This window comes from Cebus imitator, unplaced genomic scaffold (genome assembly GCF_001604975.1).
Source record: "Cebus imitator isolate Cc_AM_T3 unplaced genomic scaffold, Cebus_imitator-1.0 Scaffold950, whole genome shotgun sequence".
Classification (NCBI taxonomy): domain Eukaryota; kingdom Metazoa; phylum Chordata; class Mammalia; order Primates; family Cebidae; genus Cebus; species Cebus imitator.
In genome coordinates this window covers 101,556-116,445 of record NW_016108265.1, presented here as the reverse complement: position 1 = coordinate 116,445, position 14,890 = coordinate 101,556, and the positions used below count along the sequence as shown (strand labels likewise).

At 36.0% G+C, this 14,890-nt stretch overlaps 1 protein-coding gene across 6 annotated transcripts in view; it reads left to right on the top strand.

Annotated features, from left to right (window-relative positions):
* The window catches only part of TFG (trafficking from ER to golgi regulator), a 36,226-nt gene that overhangs the window by 3,982 nt on the left and 17,354 nt on the right, over positions 1-14,890 (top strand). For all 6 annotated transcript variants that reach the window (XM_017521081.2, XM_017521082.2, XM_017521080.2 and 3 more), the window contains exons 2-4: positions 1,422-1,648; positions 7,681-7,764; positions 12,278-12,424. In XM_017521081.2, coding sequence (XP_017376570.1) covers positions 1,465-1,648; positions 7,681-7,764; positions 12,278-12,424 — 415 coding nt within the window. In that variant the 5' untranslated portion in view covers positions 1,422-1,464. The remainder of the gene's footprint in view (positions 1-1,421; positions 1,649-7,680; positions 7,765-12,277; positions 12,425-14,890) is intronic.

Sequence of the window (14,890 nt, the reverse complement as noted above, 5' to 3'; positions counted from 1 at the left end):
AAAAAAAAAAAAAAAAAAAAAAAAAAAAAAAAAAATTACACAGTCATTACAGGATAGTCAAACTGAATAATATTAAAGATTAAAATCTAAGGGAAAATTCTGTAACAAGTCAGTATTTAGCGGGTAATTGTTCGATACTGTCTTATTTAATAAAGTATGCAGTCCAAATCATACCCACCCAGGTGGGAAAGTTATGGAGTATGCAGCATAGTAGTGGATGGTCTTTAAAAGTTCAGGTAGGTATTACTAATTTGTCCTTTCTCCTCCAGTTCCTCCACGTAAAAAGGAAATGGAAGAACGTACTCATGAGGTCTTTCTCAGAAAAACTTGAGGCTCTATTTCAGTATTCACTCTTCAGAGTTAGCATTTATTGTTGTAGGATAATAGAGTTTTGAAGCCAATATTTATTTTTCCCTTTATTTAACAGCTGTGGAATGACTACCGGTCTGCTAGGCACTCTTGTAGGCTCTGAGAATATGGAAAACTTCCTACCATCAAGTGGAAAAGGCAATAAAAAGTTATAAATTTTTAATGTCTGGTAGTGTTAAGTGTTTTGAAGAAAAGCAGGATAAGATAATGTGGGGGGAGCCATTTTAAATTGGATGGTTAGGAAAGACCTCCTCAAAAGTTAACATTTGATAAGTAATCTGAATCATATGAGGGCAACCAGAAAGGTTCAAGACGAAGGGAAAACTTGAACTGTGGGTGTAGCAGGGGTGAGTGAAGAAGAGAGGTAGGAAATGAAGTGAAATACTTGGCCAGGGGCCGGAGGCCAGATGATCTTATAGGTCTTGGTTTTTGAGATGGGAATGCATTAGAAGGTTTTGAACAGAACGATACTAGGTTTTACTTAACAGGATTAACTCTGGTGTGCTGAGATTAGATTAAAAGTGGGCAAAGGTAAAAAGCAGGTGAACTGGTTAGGAGTCTTTTCCAATCATTTAGGCAAGTGATAATGGTGGCTTGAATCAAGTTGATAGCAGTGAAGGTGCTGAAGTGGTTGGACTCCAGAGTGATTTTAAAGGTAGTGGCAACCATATTTTGTTGGTAGTTTGGATGTAAGGTTTGAGAAAAAGATCAAGATTTTTTTTGTCTTACACAACTCAGAGGAAGTGAGATTGGGAAGCCTATAGGAGAGGCATAGGTGGAAGATTAGGAATTTATTTTTATATAAAGAAAAATCTAAGTGGTAATGTCAGATAAACAGTTAAACATGTAGATAAAATAATAGTAGACATAAAATAAAAGCTTCTTTTATTATCTCTACAGTAAAATAATATTACCTCCAGGCCATTTTAACATAAATATGGTAACATGGGAATAATGAATCTTCTAGAGGCCAGAGTTTCTTAGCATCTAATAGTAACTCTCAACTTTTAAGAAATGTTTTGTTGTTTAATTATCAAAACCACTTTTATCAGTCTTTGTCTAGAGTTCTATATATAGAACATCCTGGAGTCCACCATGAATGGACAGTTGGATCTGAGTGGGAAGCTAATCATCAAAGCTCAACTTGGGGAGGATATTCGGCGAATTCCTATTCATAATGAAGATATTACTTATGATGAGTTAGTGCTAATGATGCAACGAGTTTTCAGAGGAAAACTACTGAGTAATGATGAAGTAACAATAAAGTATAAAGATGAAGGTAAGAGTGTTTTTAAAGCTATTTTTAAAAGTTTGTTTGTTTGTTTATTTATTTATAAAGAGACCCTCTCTTGCCCAGGCTGGAGTACAGTGGTGTGATCATAGCTCAGTGTCACTTTGAACTCCTGGGCTCAAGCAGTCCTCCTGCCTCGGCCTCCCAAAGTGCTGGGATTACAGGAATGAACTACAGTGCCTGACTTTGAAGTCTTAAGTATTGTATGTGTTATTTTGCCCATTTTTATTGGACTCTTTTTTTTTTTAATCATTTGAAAATAGCTAAGTGGTTTATTAGAAGGGAATTTTAAGTGTTAGAACGTTTTCACATTCATTTTTACAAGCATTGTTTTCTCCTTTTGTCCATATAATTCTGGTTTCTTTTAGCTTAAAATTTTTTTTTTCTAATTTTCCAAAGTGAAAGAAAGATTGTAGTATGTATTGAATGAAAAAGGATTTCATGGTCAACTTAGTATGGGAAAGCTGGTTTAAACAAAGACAAAAGTGTTTCTTTATTTTAGGAATTTTCAAGTATGTAATGTGCTTATATAAGTTTTCAAAAATTTGTAGTGTGCAGTGTTCCCAGACTCATTTGTTGACAGAACTCTTTTTATGGAAATAGAATTTGCATGAAAAATGTTTTAGCAAACACACTGATTAGAATTATAGTACTAGACTGTGTTTCCTATTCTTTAACCTGCCTTCTTTGTTAACATCTCTGCTGAAATTTTTTCTTTAGGTGGTTATCAGTGGGGTGTGTGTGTGTATGTGTAAATATAAAATATATGTATATATAATACATATATATACACATACATTCACACACACACATATTTTATTGCACTTTAAGTTCTCGGGTAATGTGCAGAACATGCAGGATTGTTGCATAGGTACATACATGGCAAGGTGCTTTGCTGCCTCCATTCCCCTGTCACCCATATCTGGCATTTCTCCCCATGTTATCTCTTGCCAACCTTCCTACCCCCTCCTGCTGTCCCTCTCCTATTCCCAACAGACTCCAGTGTGTGATTTTTATATTGAACTTACTTGCAGTGTATTTCATCCTGACCTCACTATTTAGCTCTGCTATCCACACCATCCTTGTTAAATACTTTTACCTCTTAACATCTCTGACACTGCTTAACCTGATTTTCTGATCACTAATAATAATACAATACATATAATGTCTGTGTTAGTGTTGGCTTAAAGTAATGCCAGCAGATATAATTAGAAATCTTACAATCTGAGTGGTTTAACAGTTGAGAAATCTTTCAGATATCCAGGCTGAAAGAAGCTGTTACCTTAAACACATTGTTCATAAGCTCATGGTAGGCATTGACATTGGCAGGCAGATGAGTGAAGACGGAGTACAAAGAATCATATGGGAGATTTTACTCACCAGGCCTGATGGTGTTATATGTCATTTCTGCCCTTATCACATTGGTCAGTACCCAGTTACATGACTAAGAGGCAAATTGGTTGGGAAGTGTAGTCCCTGGCTGAGCAGCCACTTTGTACAACTTCTGCTGTGGAAGAGAAGAGTGAATCACTGGTGATAGTTAAATTGGCCATCTAGCTATAGTTATAATTCTCCTTTCTTTTTATGATGTGTAGTCTAAGCACTCAAAACAAATTTTTGAGAGTTGCCCATGTGAAGCAATAAAGGAGAGCAATTTTTTTCCTGTTTTCTTCTGCTTATAATACATTGACTTTCACCTCTGTGACTTTGAAATGTGTGCCTTAATTTGATCAACACTTTTTTTTTTTTTTTTTTTTTTTTTTTTTTTAAGACAGGGTCTGACGCTGTTGCCTAGGTTAGAGTGCAGTGGCATGATTATACCTCACTGTAAACTCAAACTCCTGTCCCCTAGCAGTACTCCCAACCCGGCCTCCCAAAGGCATAAGCCATTATGCCTAGACTACAATTCAGATTTTTAACTTTTTTTTTTTTTTTTAAACAAAGTCCTAAGAGTGCTTTTTTTTGTTGTTAAATTTTGTTTTAATTGACAAATAATAGTTGTACATATTTATGGGGTACACAGTAATGTTTCAATACATATAATGGGATTAGATCAGGGTAATCAGCTTATCCATCATCTCAAATATTTATGTCTTTGAATTAGAAACATTCTGTATTCTCCTTCTAGCTATTTGAAATTATGTAATATGTTATTGTTAACTGTAGTCATCCTATAGCTCTATAGAATACTGGAACTTACTCCTTCTATCTAGTTGTGATTTTGTGTCTTTTAATAAATCTCTCCCTATCTCTGTTTTTCCCTACCCTTCACAGCCTCTGCTGTCCTCTCTTCTGCTTTTTACTTGTATGAGATCAACTTTTTTTAGCTTCCACAAATGAGAGAGAGAGCGCATGTGGTATCTTTTTAACTTAATGTCTTCTAGTTCCATCCATGTTGCTGTGAATGACAGGAGTTCATTCTTTTTTATGGCTGAATTGTATTCCATTGTGTATGTATACCATATTTTCTTTATCATTTCATCTGTTGTTAAACACTTAGGTTGATTCCATATCTTGGCTATTGTGAATAGTGCTGGCAGTAAATATGTGAGTGCAGATGTCTCTTCAATATACTGGTTTCCTTTCCTTTTTGTTAAATACCCAGTAGTGGCATTGCTGAATCATGTGTTAGCTCTATTTATAGTTTTTTGAGGAACCTTCATGCTGCTCTCCTTAGTGGCTGTGCTGTTTACATTCCTACCAACAGTGTATAAGAGTTCCCTTTTCTCTGCATTCTTGCCAACATTTGTTGTCTTTTTGATAATAACCATCCTAACTGGGGTGAACTTCATTGTGGTCTTCATTTTCCTCATATGTGTGCATTTCCCTGATGATTTGTGATGTTGAGCATTTTCTCATACATTTATTGGCCATTTCTATGTCGTCTTTTGAGAAATGTCTGTTCAGATTATTTGCTGATTTTTAAATTGGATTATTTATTTTCTAGCTGTTCAGATGTTTGAGTTCCTTGTATATTCTGAATATTAATCCTCTGCCAGATGAGTAGTTGTATTTCCTCCCATTCTGTAAGTTCTCTTTTCACTCTGTTGATTGTTTCCTTTGGTATGCAGAAAAATTTTCCATTTTGATATAATCACATTTGTTTATTTTTGCTTATATTGACTATGCTTTTGAGGTCTTATTCATGAAATCTTTTCCTGACCTGTTAAAGAGGTTATCTTTTTCCTAACAACCGTTTTCGGTGCTTTTGTCAAAAGTCAGTTGGCCATAGATAACATGGATTAATTTCCAGGTTCTCTATTCTGTTTTATTGTTCTATGTGTTCTGTTGATCTGTGTGTTCTCTTGGTCAATGGGTCTGTTTTTATGCCAGTTCTCTTGGTCAATGGGTCTGTTTTTATGACAGTTCTCTTGGTCTATGGGTCTGTTTTTATGCCAGTCCATGCTTACTATAGCTTCTAGGGTATTTGAGGTCAGGAAGTGTGATACCTTCAGCTTTGTTCTTTGCTCAGTATTGCTTTGACTGTCTGGGGTGGTTTGTAGTTCTGTAGTTCTATACAAGTGTTAGGATTTGTTTTCAAATTTCTGTGAAGAATTTTATTGGTATTTTGATAGGGATTGCATTGAATCTATAAATTGCTTTGAATAGTTTTGTCATTTTAACAGTATTAGTTCTTCTAATCTATAAGCATGGGATATCATAACATATGTATGCTCTTCAGTTTCTTTCACCAGGATTTTTTTTTGTAGAGGTTTTTCACCTTCTTGGTTAAAATTTTTCCTAGATATTAAAAAAAATTTTTTGTAGCTGTGGTAAATGGGATTGCATTTTGTTGTATGTGTATAGAAACACTACTTTTTTGTTTTTATTTTGTATCCTGCCACTCTATTGAATTTGTTTACTGGTTCTAAGGGTTTTGGTAGAATTGTTTGATTTTTGTGTATATGATTATGTCATTTGCAGAGACAGTTTGACTTCTTCCTTTCCAATTTGGATACCCTTTATTTTTTTCTTTTGCATAATTGCTCTGGCTAGTACTTCCTTGTCTTTAAAAAAATTTTTTTTTTTTAACTTGATAACAGGGTCTTGCTCTGTCTCCCAGCCTAGAGTGGAATGGCATGATCATGGCTCATTGAAGCCTTGAATTCCTGGGCTCAAGCAGTCCTTGCAATTCAGCCTCTTGTGTAGCTGAGACTACAGGCACATGCCACTGCACTTGGCTTCTTCTTATTGTTTGTCAAAATGGGGGTTTCATTGTGTTGCCCAGGCTGGTCTTGAACTCCTGGGCTCAAGTGATTCTCCGGCCTTGGCCTGCCAAAGTGCTGAGATAACAGGCATGAGCCACTGCGCCTGGCTCTTGACTACCCTTTTTTTCATTTGAAGATGCTTTCCTCTTACCTCAAACTGACCTCATTGATGGGCTTTCTCTTAACTACCTTATTTTTGTTCAGGGTAGAGGTCAGCAAACTTTTTCTTTAATGGATCAGAAATAATGAATATTGTAGCTTTGTGGGTCACATAAGGCCTCTGTCTCATCTTTTTTTTTTTTTTTTTTTTTTTTTTTTTTTTTTTTTTTTTTTTTTTTTTTTTTTTTTTTTTTTTTTTTTTTTTTTTTTTTTTTTTTTTTTTTTTTTTTTTTTTTTTTTTTTTTTTTTTTTTTTTTTTTTGAGACAGTTTTGCTCTGTTGCTCAGGCTGGAGTGTAGTGGCGTGATCTTGCTCACTGCAACCTCCGCCTCCCGGTTCAATTGATTCTCCTGCCTCAGCCTCCCAAGTAGCTGGAATTAATAGGCACATGCCACCACACCTGGGTAATTTTTGCATTTTTAGTAAGACAGGGTTTCTTCATGTTGACCAGGCTGGTCTCGAACTCCTGACCTCAGATGATCTGCCTGCCTCACCCTCCCAAAGTGCTAGAATTACAGGTGTGAACCATCGCTCCCGGCCAAAAAGTTTTTGGGTATTTAGATTTGTGTCCCTTAGATTCTGTTAGACACTATAGTGGAGGGATGGCTTAGGTAAAGTTCCCACCATCAGAGATAGTCTGTTTCTGTTGTAGGATTCAGAAAAGAAAAAAGTTATAGGAAGTTTCTTTCACATATATACTTTATTTTCTTTTAAAAATGTGTTTATGAAGGTTGAACATTAAACAGGTATGTTATGGAAAGTGGGTCTGGTTATAAGGAGCTAAAACAGTTATAAAATTCTCAGTTTTGTCATCTTTGTCCAAAATAAATCCGCCTAATTAGTGTTAAAATGGTGCAGCAGAGCATCCCTGAGGTAGTCTTGTGGCCTCCCCAGGACAGAACTCCTTCTCACCCAATTGTTTGGGAAGATACCCTGAAGAGGTCCCTGATGAACTCCTTGTCTCTGGCTGCTTTTCTCTTCTTGCCTTCTTTAGAGAACATGTTTTTCCTTTAGCCCTTTGAAAGCTTTTGACACATGTGATTGGTATGCTAATTATGGTATTCTTTATCCCTGAGATCTGAGGGATTTCATAGTCTTAAATATGCACTGTTTTGTATTTATAAATTTTTTTGGGGGAGAGTTGATTGTTTTCATGTTACTATGAAAATGGCCAGTGACCTGAAAGAACTTACGGTCTATCCAGTCACTAAAGCAGTTCTACAACAGTAGTGTCTTACTGTATCTAGGGTTAAGATTTGAACTTTGGGAATCTTTTTTTATTTCTTTAACTTTCGGTAAAATATTTAAATTTTTTGGAATGAAAAGATTTCAGTCTAAACCAACAATTTATGATACTGCTATCTATGAATCTCTTCCTAGTGACTAGTAAAAATTAAAGGACGTAATGCATTAACCTTAGCTACATTTTTTTTCAGGTGGATATGTGTAAATACCTTGCCGTAAGAGTAATAAGCAAAATTGATTTAATGTGTTTTTGAACAAAGGCATTTTCGCTTAGACGAACCTTTAAAGTTTAAGGTTTTCATGGGAGAGTCCAACTATGTTCTACAATCTACGTTTTGGATTTTTAATTTTGTATGTGTCCTAGTTTACTGCTTATACAAATCTGAAACCTTTTTTTTTTAAATTCCAGATGGAGATCTTATAACAATTTTTGATAGTTCTGACCTTTCCTTTGCAATTCAGTGTAGTAGGATACTGAAACTGACATTATTTGGTGAGTAGTAAACTTTCTAATAAATTTACTATTCATTGTATTTTTATTAAAGATGTTTGGCGTTTTTCCTTTTAAAGACTCATTTAAGCAGTAACTTATTCAAATATTACATTTATTTGCATTCAGGTAGTTGTTTTAGATTACTTGAAGCTTATGACTGTATGTTTTAAGAAAATGATGGAAGTTTAATTCAGTAAAAACAGAGTGTGTTAAGTGCGTTATTTTTTTTGAAATCAGATGTAACTTAGGTATCCCTATTTACAGTATTAGTTTTAATTTGACTGTATTAGAATTTTTGAATTGTAATTATCTTCCTTCACATTACAGTATGTTGTTACTTATTCTCAGGGCTTAACATGTAAGTCTGATGTTAGACCAGTAGTCCCCAATCTTTTTGCACCAGAAACTGGTGTCACGGAAGACAGTTCTATGGATGGGGGCGGGAGGAGGTTTTGGGATGAAACTGTTCCACCTCGCATGTGCAGTTCACGATAGAGTTCACACTCCTATGTGAATTTAATGCCACTGCCGAATTGGCAGGAGGCAGAGCCCACCACTTACCTCCTACTGTGTGACCTGGTTGGGTTCCTAACAGGCCACAGACCAGCACGGGGTTGGGGATCCTTGCTTTAGATAGTATTTAGCCAACCTTAACATGAAAACCAGCCAAGCAAAATGCAGACCAGTGTCATTTATGAACAACCTTAACATGAAAATCAGCCAAGGAAAATGCAGACCAGTGCCATTTATGAACAGCCTTAACATGAAAAACCAAGGAAAATGCAGACCAGTGTCAGTTATGAACATAGATACAAAATACTAAGTAATATTTATAAATTAAACTTGGCAGTGAATATTAAAACAGACCATTGTTAAGGTTGCTCACCCAAGGGGTCTAAGATTGCTTTAAATTAGAAAATCAAATACTATTTTCATATAACAGATTAAAGGAGAAAAACTGAATCATCTCTGTAGATAAAAACCATTGACATTTCAATTACGTCAAAAAGTCAGCAGACTACGAATGAAAGGGAATTCTTTTACCTTATATGGGGGCTTTTATTACATAGAATAACTTCTGTATGTCTGATATGAAAGGATTATAAATGTAGCTAATATAATTATATACAACAAAAGATAGTGGGATAAATCAAACATGGCAAGATTGTTTTGGGTGAAACATAAAACTACTTAAAATCAAGTAGGGGAATGGGTTTTGAGGAAAGGTACTCTGGGAGATTTAATTATGGCAATGCTGTTTCATTCCTTAGTGGTTAGGAGCAGAGATGAAAAAAATATTAAGATTTAGCTGGGTGTGGTGGCTCATGCCTGTAATCCTAGCACTTTGGGAGGCTGAGGTTGGCAGATCATGAGGTCATGAGGTCAGGAGTTCGAGACCAGCCTGGCCAACATGGTGAAACCCTGTCTATACCAAAAACACAAACACACACAAAATTAGCTGGGCATAGTGGCATGTGCCTGTAATCTCAGCTACTCGGGAGGGTGAGGCAGGAGAATTGATGAACCTAGGAGGCAGAGGTTTCCGTGAGCTGAGATTAGGCCACTGCACTCCAACCTGGGCCACAGAGCAAGACTCTGTCTTGAGGCGGGGTGGTGGGGGGAATCTTAAGGTTTAACAAGATGGGTGTTTAGTAAGTTTATCTTGTGTACTTGAAATGATTTATCAAAGTCTTAAAATTATATTCGCACTAATGAAGATACATTATTATGTGTATTAGGGTTCTCCAGAGGAATGGAGCCAATAAGATATATGGGAGTTTTTTAGGGAGAATTGCAAGGTGATTACAAGGCAAAGTCCCATGGTCGGCCATCTGTAAGCTGGGGAAAGAGAGAAGCTGAGGCTGATAGTGGCGAAGTTCAAGTCCAAAAGCCTGAAAACCAGGGAAGCTGATAGTACAGCCTTAGTCTGTTGCCAAAGGCCTGAGAGTCGCCTGGGAAGCTGCTGGTACAAGTCCTAGAGTCCAAAGGCCAAAAAACCTGGAGTCTCTTCTCCTGGAGTCTGATGTCCAAGGCCAGGAGGAGTGGAAGCAAGCATCTGGCATGGGAAGAAGAAAGAGCCAAAGGCGCAGCAAGCAGACTTATCCCATCTTCTTCCGTCTGTTTTGCCAGAGTTGCACTGGTAGCTGATTGGATGGTGCCCACAACACTGAATATGGGTTTTCCTCTCCTGGTTCACGGACTCAAATCTCAATATCCTCTTGCAGCGCTCTCACAGACACAACCCAAAACAGCACTTCAGTAGTCATCTAGGCATTCCTCAACCCAGTCAAATTGATACCTAATATTAACTTAATTTAAACTTAATCTAAACTTTTAATTGAGTATAATTTGAAACATAGTGTTCTTAAACCCACTAAGTATATAATAACAGATTATATGCCATAGTAGGAATGTAAGTGCAAGGTTCTTAAAAGTTCTGGTGAGATGTATCAGTGTGCTCCAAAGATCACCAGGAACATACCTACATTTAACAGATTCGGGTTTACTGAGTTACTACAGCAAGGGAGAAATGGATACCATGGAGAACAGTAGGGTGTCTTATGGGTATGTTAGAAAAGCATTTTTTTTGTAGGGCTTGGGTTTGTGTTAGCTGATTTTGGGTAAGGTTTGAGGAGGTAGAGCTTTGCTCTGCATTGAATGCTGAGGAAGTGGAGATGATTCTGTGAGTGGGTATCTTACCAAATCTTACCTAGAAGGTGAGAGGAATGAATCTTACTAAATCTTATCTGGAAGGTGGGAGGAATGATTTGAGGCCGAAGCTGCAGTTGGTAAAGCAGTAGCAGTCATTGGCCAGGATAGAAGGTTGTTGGGTCATTTTTCTGATGTGGTCAGTGTTCTGATGGACTCGCGATCTATCACAGATTGTAATTTTGTGTAATGTTGGTGTTCTTTGAAATATTTTACATTCAACAGGAGAACACCACGGCCTACCTGTGAGCACCAGGCCTAACTGTACCAGACCAGTTTCTGGCTGTTAGGAGCTGTTTTTCTCCTCAACTATTGGAGAAAAAAACAGTAATAGCAAGTGAAAACCAATAACTAATTGATGTAGGTAGGAAATTGTATTGAACTTCATAGCTATCCAGGGAGTATGAATTACTGAAGAGTTTTCTTCTCAAAGCTTATAATTACTGATTTGATGTTTGAAACATATTTAATAAAGAATCGCCCTGAATTTTTATCTTCACATAAATGTCCTTTTCCAATTAGGTACTTCAGGAGTTTGTACATATGTATACTGGCAGTGCATAAAGCATTTTAGTTTATTTTTTGAACTCCTGTCCTGGTGTTTGCATTCAGAGCCTTGTGTCACTTTTTTATTTTTTCTTTTCAAAAATAACCTGAGTGGTGGCAATGTTTGTTGCTGAATGAAGGATTTCGTTTTTTTTTAGTCAACTGAAAGTCATTTGGACAAAATGAATAATAATTGAAGTAACGTTGTTTTCATTAAAAAAATCACAACCAGTGATTACTGAGTAATCTCTGGCATTTTGTGGCTTGTATTCTACCTCTGAAAGTAGCTGCTTTGAAGGACAATTGTGATGTTGATAAGTTCTGCATATATTTTAAAATGTATATTTATTTTTAAAAATTTTTTTGAGATAAGGCCTTACTCTGTTATCTAGGCTGGAGTGCAGGCTGGAGTGCAGCGGGGTGATCTCAGCCAACTGGACTTTCCCTCCCCGGTTCCAGCAATCCTCCCACCTCAGCCTTCTGAGTAGCTAGGACTACAGGCGTGTACTGCCACACTTGGCTAATTTTTTAAGGTTTTTGTAGAGACGAAGTCTCACTGTATTGCTCAGGCTGGTCTTGAATTCCTGGGCTCAAGTTGTCCTCCCACCTTGGCCTCCCAAAGTTCTGGGATCACAGGTGTGCGCCGCTACGGCTGGCCCTGCATATGTTTTTTTAGTGATTTCTTTTAAGATCAACTACTTTAATTAGCTGTTTTTTTTCAAGACAAATTATGCAAAGGGGATGACAGACATATCAGTAATGTTACATCTTTAAACATTTTATGTATAGATTAAGGTGTTTTTGTATTATTTTAAGAATAGCATGAAATAAAATGAGGTTTTGAACTTATATGACTTTTACTAAATTTAATAATTTCTAAATTTAATATATTCTATTAATAGCATGAAATAAAATGAGCTTTTAAAGTTAAATGATTGTTATTAAATTTAATAAGTTCTGTTAAAAAGTAGAGCTTTCTATTGGATTATTTATTTTATTATAGTTGGATTTTCCTACTAAACCTTTTTACCAGTAATGCCGTAGGTCCTAGGTCTGGCATCAAGAAAGACTGATGAATGCTTCTTTTTTCCAAAATAAGTTATTAGCCATAAATCTTTTTTTTTTTTTTTTTAAAGTCATTTCACTATCTTCTTTTAGTTTTTTTTTTAAAGGAATTGTATATATTTTCCTTGTTGCATATTATTTATGTACTTTTCATGAACTTCTCATTTTAAGCAAATAAATGCTTTTATTTCAGTTAATGGCCAACCAAGACCCCTTGAATCAAGTCAGGTGAAATACCTCCGTCGAGAACTGATAGAACTTCGAAATAAAGTGAATCGTTTGTTGGATAGCTTGGAACCACCTGGAGAACCAGGGCCTTCCACCAGTATTCCTGAAAATGGTAAACTCAGAATCCATTATATTCTGATTTATTGTTCTTACCGTTTTTTTTGCAGGTTTTTAAAATCTGTTTTTAAGTAGGGAAGGATGGCACCTCCAATGTCTCTCTCTCTTTTGTTCCTTCCTCTGCTTCTCTACTAGTGTTTATGCCTGTGTTCCTAAACCTTGCTGTTCATCACGATTACTCGGAGGTTTCATTATACCAATTCCTGGATCTCATCATAGACTTACTGGAGTGTAGGGCCTGGAAATCCCATTTTTGAAGTGTTTTCTGGGTGATTCTTTTACAACTAGTCTTGGACTTTGAGTTTATTACACAGGTCGGTTTTCAAATCCTTTTGACTCATGAACCCTTTTTAATATAATAGATAATTAATGAACCTTAGGAATTGAAAATCATTTCATGAGTTTTATGTAGTATTGGAAGTAGTTTCAACTAAAAAACACTTATATTAGTATTGTACATTAAAAATGGTATATTGTAAAGTTGAAACATAATTTTTAGTAATATTTAAAGAACTGATTTTTCCTCCATTTTACAGATGACATGTACTATTTGTGTTAAGATAAAGCAAGATGTGTCGACTTTTGGAACGGACATAATTTTGGACCAAATGTGTTTTAAAATGTGGACTGAAATTTTAGTATGTGTTACGGCTTCAAAGTAGAGTTAAAAAACTGCTTTCTTTTTTTTTCTTTTTTTGTTTGAGACTCTTAGATGTTGCATTTAAAGAAAATATTTATTTTTTCCAAATTCTTTGTTTGCTTATAATTTTCATGTGTTTAAAACTGTTCATATTGTGAAATAGTAATTTAAAAAATCTCTGGATAGTTGCATATAAAGGACTTAACACGAGATAATTTTTGTGGAAATGGCGTGTATTCTATTTTTGGCCACTAAATAATTTGGGAGTTTTTGTTTTCTGTCTTTATTTTAGTTACAGTCTAAATAAAGATATATTTTTCATCATTTCTCTCTTCCTAACTTCTAATAGTCATGTGGAATTATGTTCATGGTAGATGCTTAATAAGTATTTGGTGATTGATTAGTGATTTCCAGTTCCATTTCTATTTCAGAACATAATGGAGATTTGCTGAAATACTATAATGAGATTCTCTTGGTCACTTTATGATTAAACCTTTTATATTTCAGGTCAAAGAAGGTTTCCTATTCTGAACCCCCTCTCCAAACAAAAAGTTCCAATTTTAGATCAAGAATCGATGAAGAATTTAGACCATTTTTCCAGAAGAATTCGTAGATGCTGACACATTTGCATATAATTTCAGGGGATTTAACCATCTGCAGAATATTAACAAATGTAGATGAGAATTTAACCAGTATAGCCAGTACTGTGCAGAAATTAGCTACAGTAGCCCACATTCTACTCAGAGGAATAGATTTATGAGTTTTTTGGTTTAGGTGAAACTTTTTATTCACCTATTCTTGCTTCTGTATGTACTTTTTCTTTATTCTTTGTTTCTATATTTATATATATGTTATTGTTAGCTTTTTACCTGTGTTAATGTAAAATATGTTAAAATTGGTTTCTTTTCTGCATCTTGGAAATTATGCCACATGCTGTTTCCTCGTATGGCCACCTTATAGTCATTGTGTCCTGTCTGACGTATTTGATGATAAGATGATATAAAAATAATGCAATCTACATTTTTTTTAGAGATCTAATTTCTTTTTTTTTTTTTTTTCTCATGCACTTAGTAAGATAGCTTACCTCCTGGCCACCTGGCTTCTGTGAAAGTTCTTAAGCTTCTAAGCTCTTAAAACATACTCCAATTTAAGAATCTGCTTCTGAAGAAAAAGAACACACATAAAATAAACCACCCCCGCTGCACCCCACATCAGAAACTGAAATCTAGTCCACAAAATGAAATTGCCAATCAGCTGTCCGTGCTATTTAGAACCTGTGGCTTATCCTCAGCAAGAAACATGGCCACCTGTGGTTTTCGTATCTCATTACAGTAGTTCTTGGATGCTTGTTTTCCTCTATGAGGCACATGATGTGTAAACTACCTTAGATACAGGATTGACCTGTTGCAGTATCTCCAACATTTAATGGAGCAAGTAGTAGGACATATTGTGTGTTTCCTGATGGTTTTAGTTTGTGATAAGTAAAAAGAGGCATAGGTAGTGAGATGGAAGGGAAACGGTCTGTAAGACTGGAATGGTATGCTCTTGGGATCAGAGGAAGGAAATTGGTAGGGAAGATAGATAACTGGTAGACATGTTGACCAGGATGGTCTCGATCTCTTGACCTCGTGATCCACCCGCCTCGGCCTCCCAAAGTGCTGGGATTACAGGCTTCAGCCACTGCGCCAACATGGTGAAACCCCGTCTCTACTAAAAATACAAAAAATTAGCTGGGCATGGTGGTGCGTGCCTGTAATCCCGGCTACTCAGGAGGCTGAGGCAGGAGAATTGCCTGAACCCAGGAGGCGGAGGTTGCGGTGA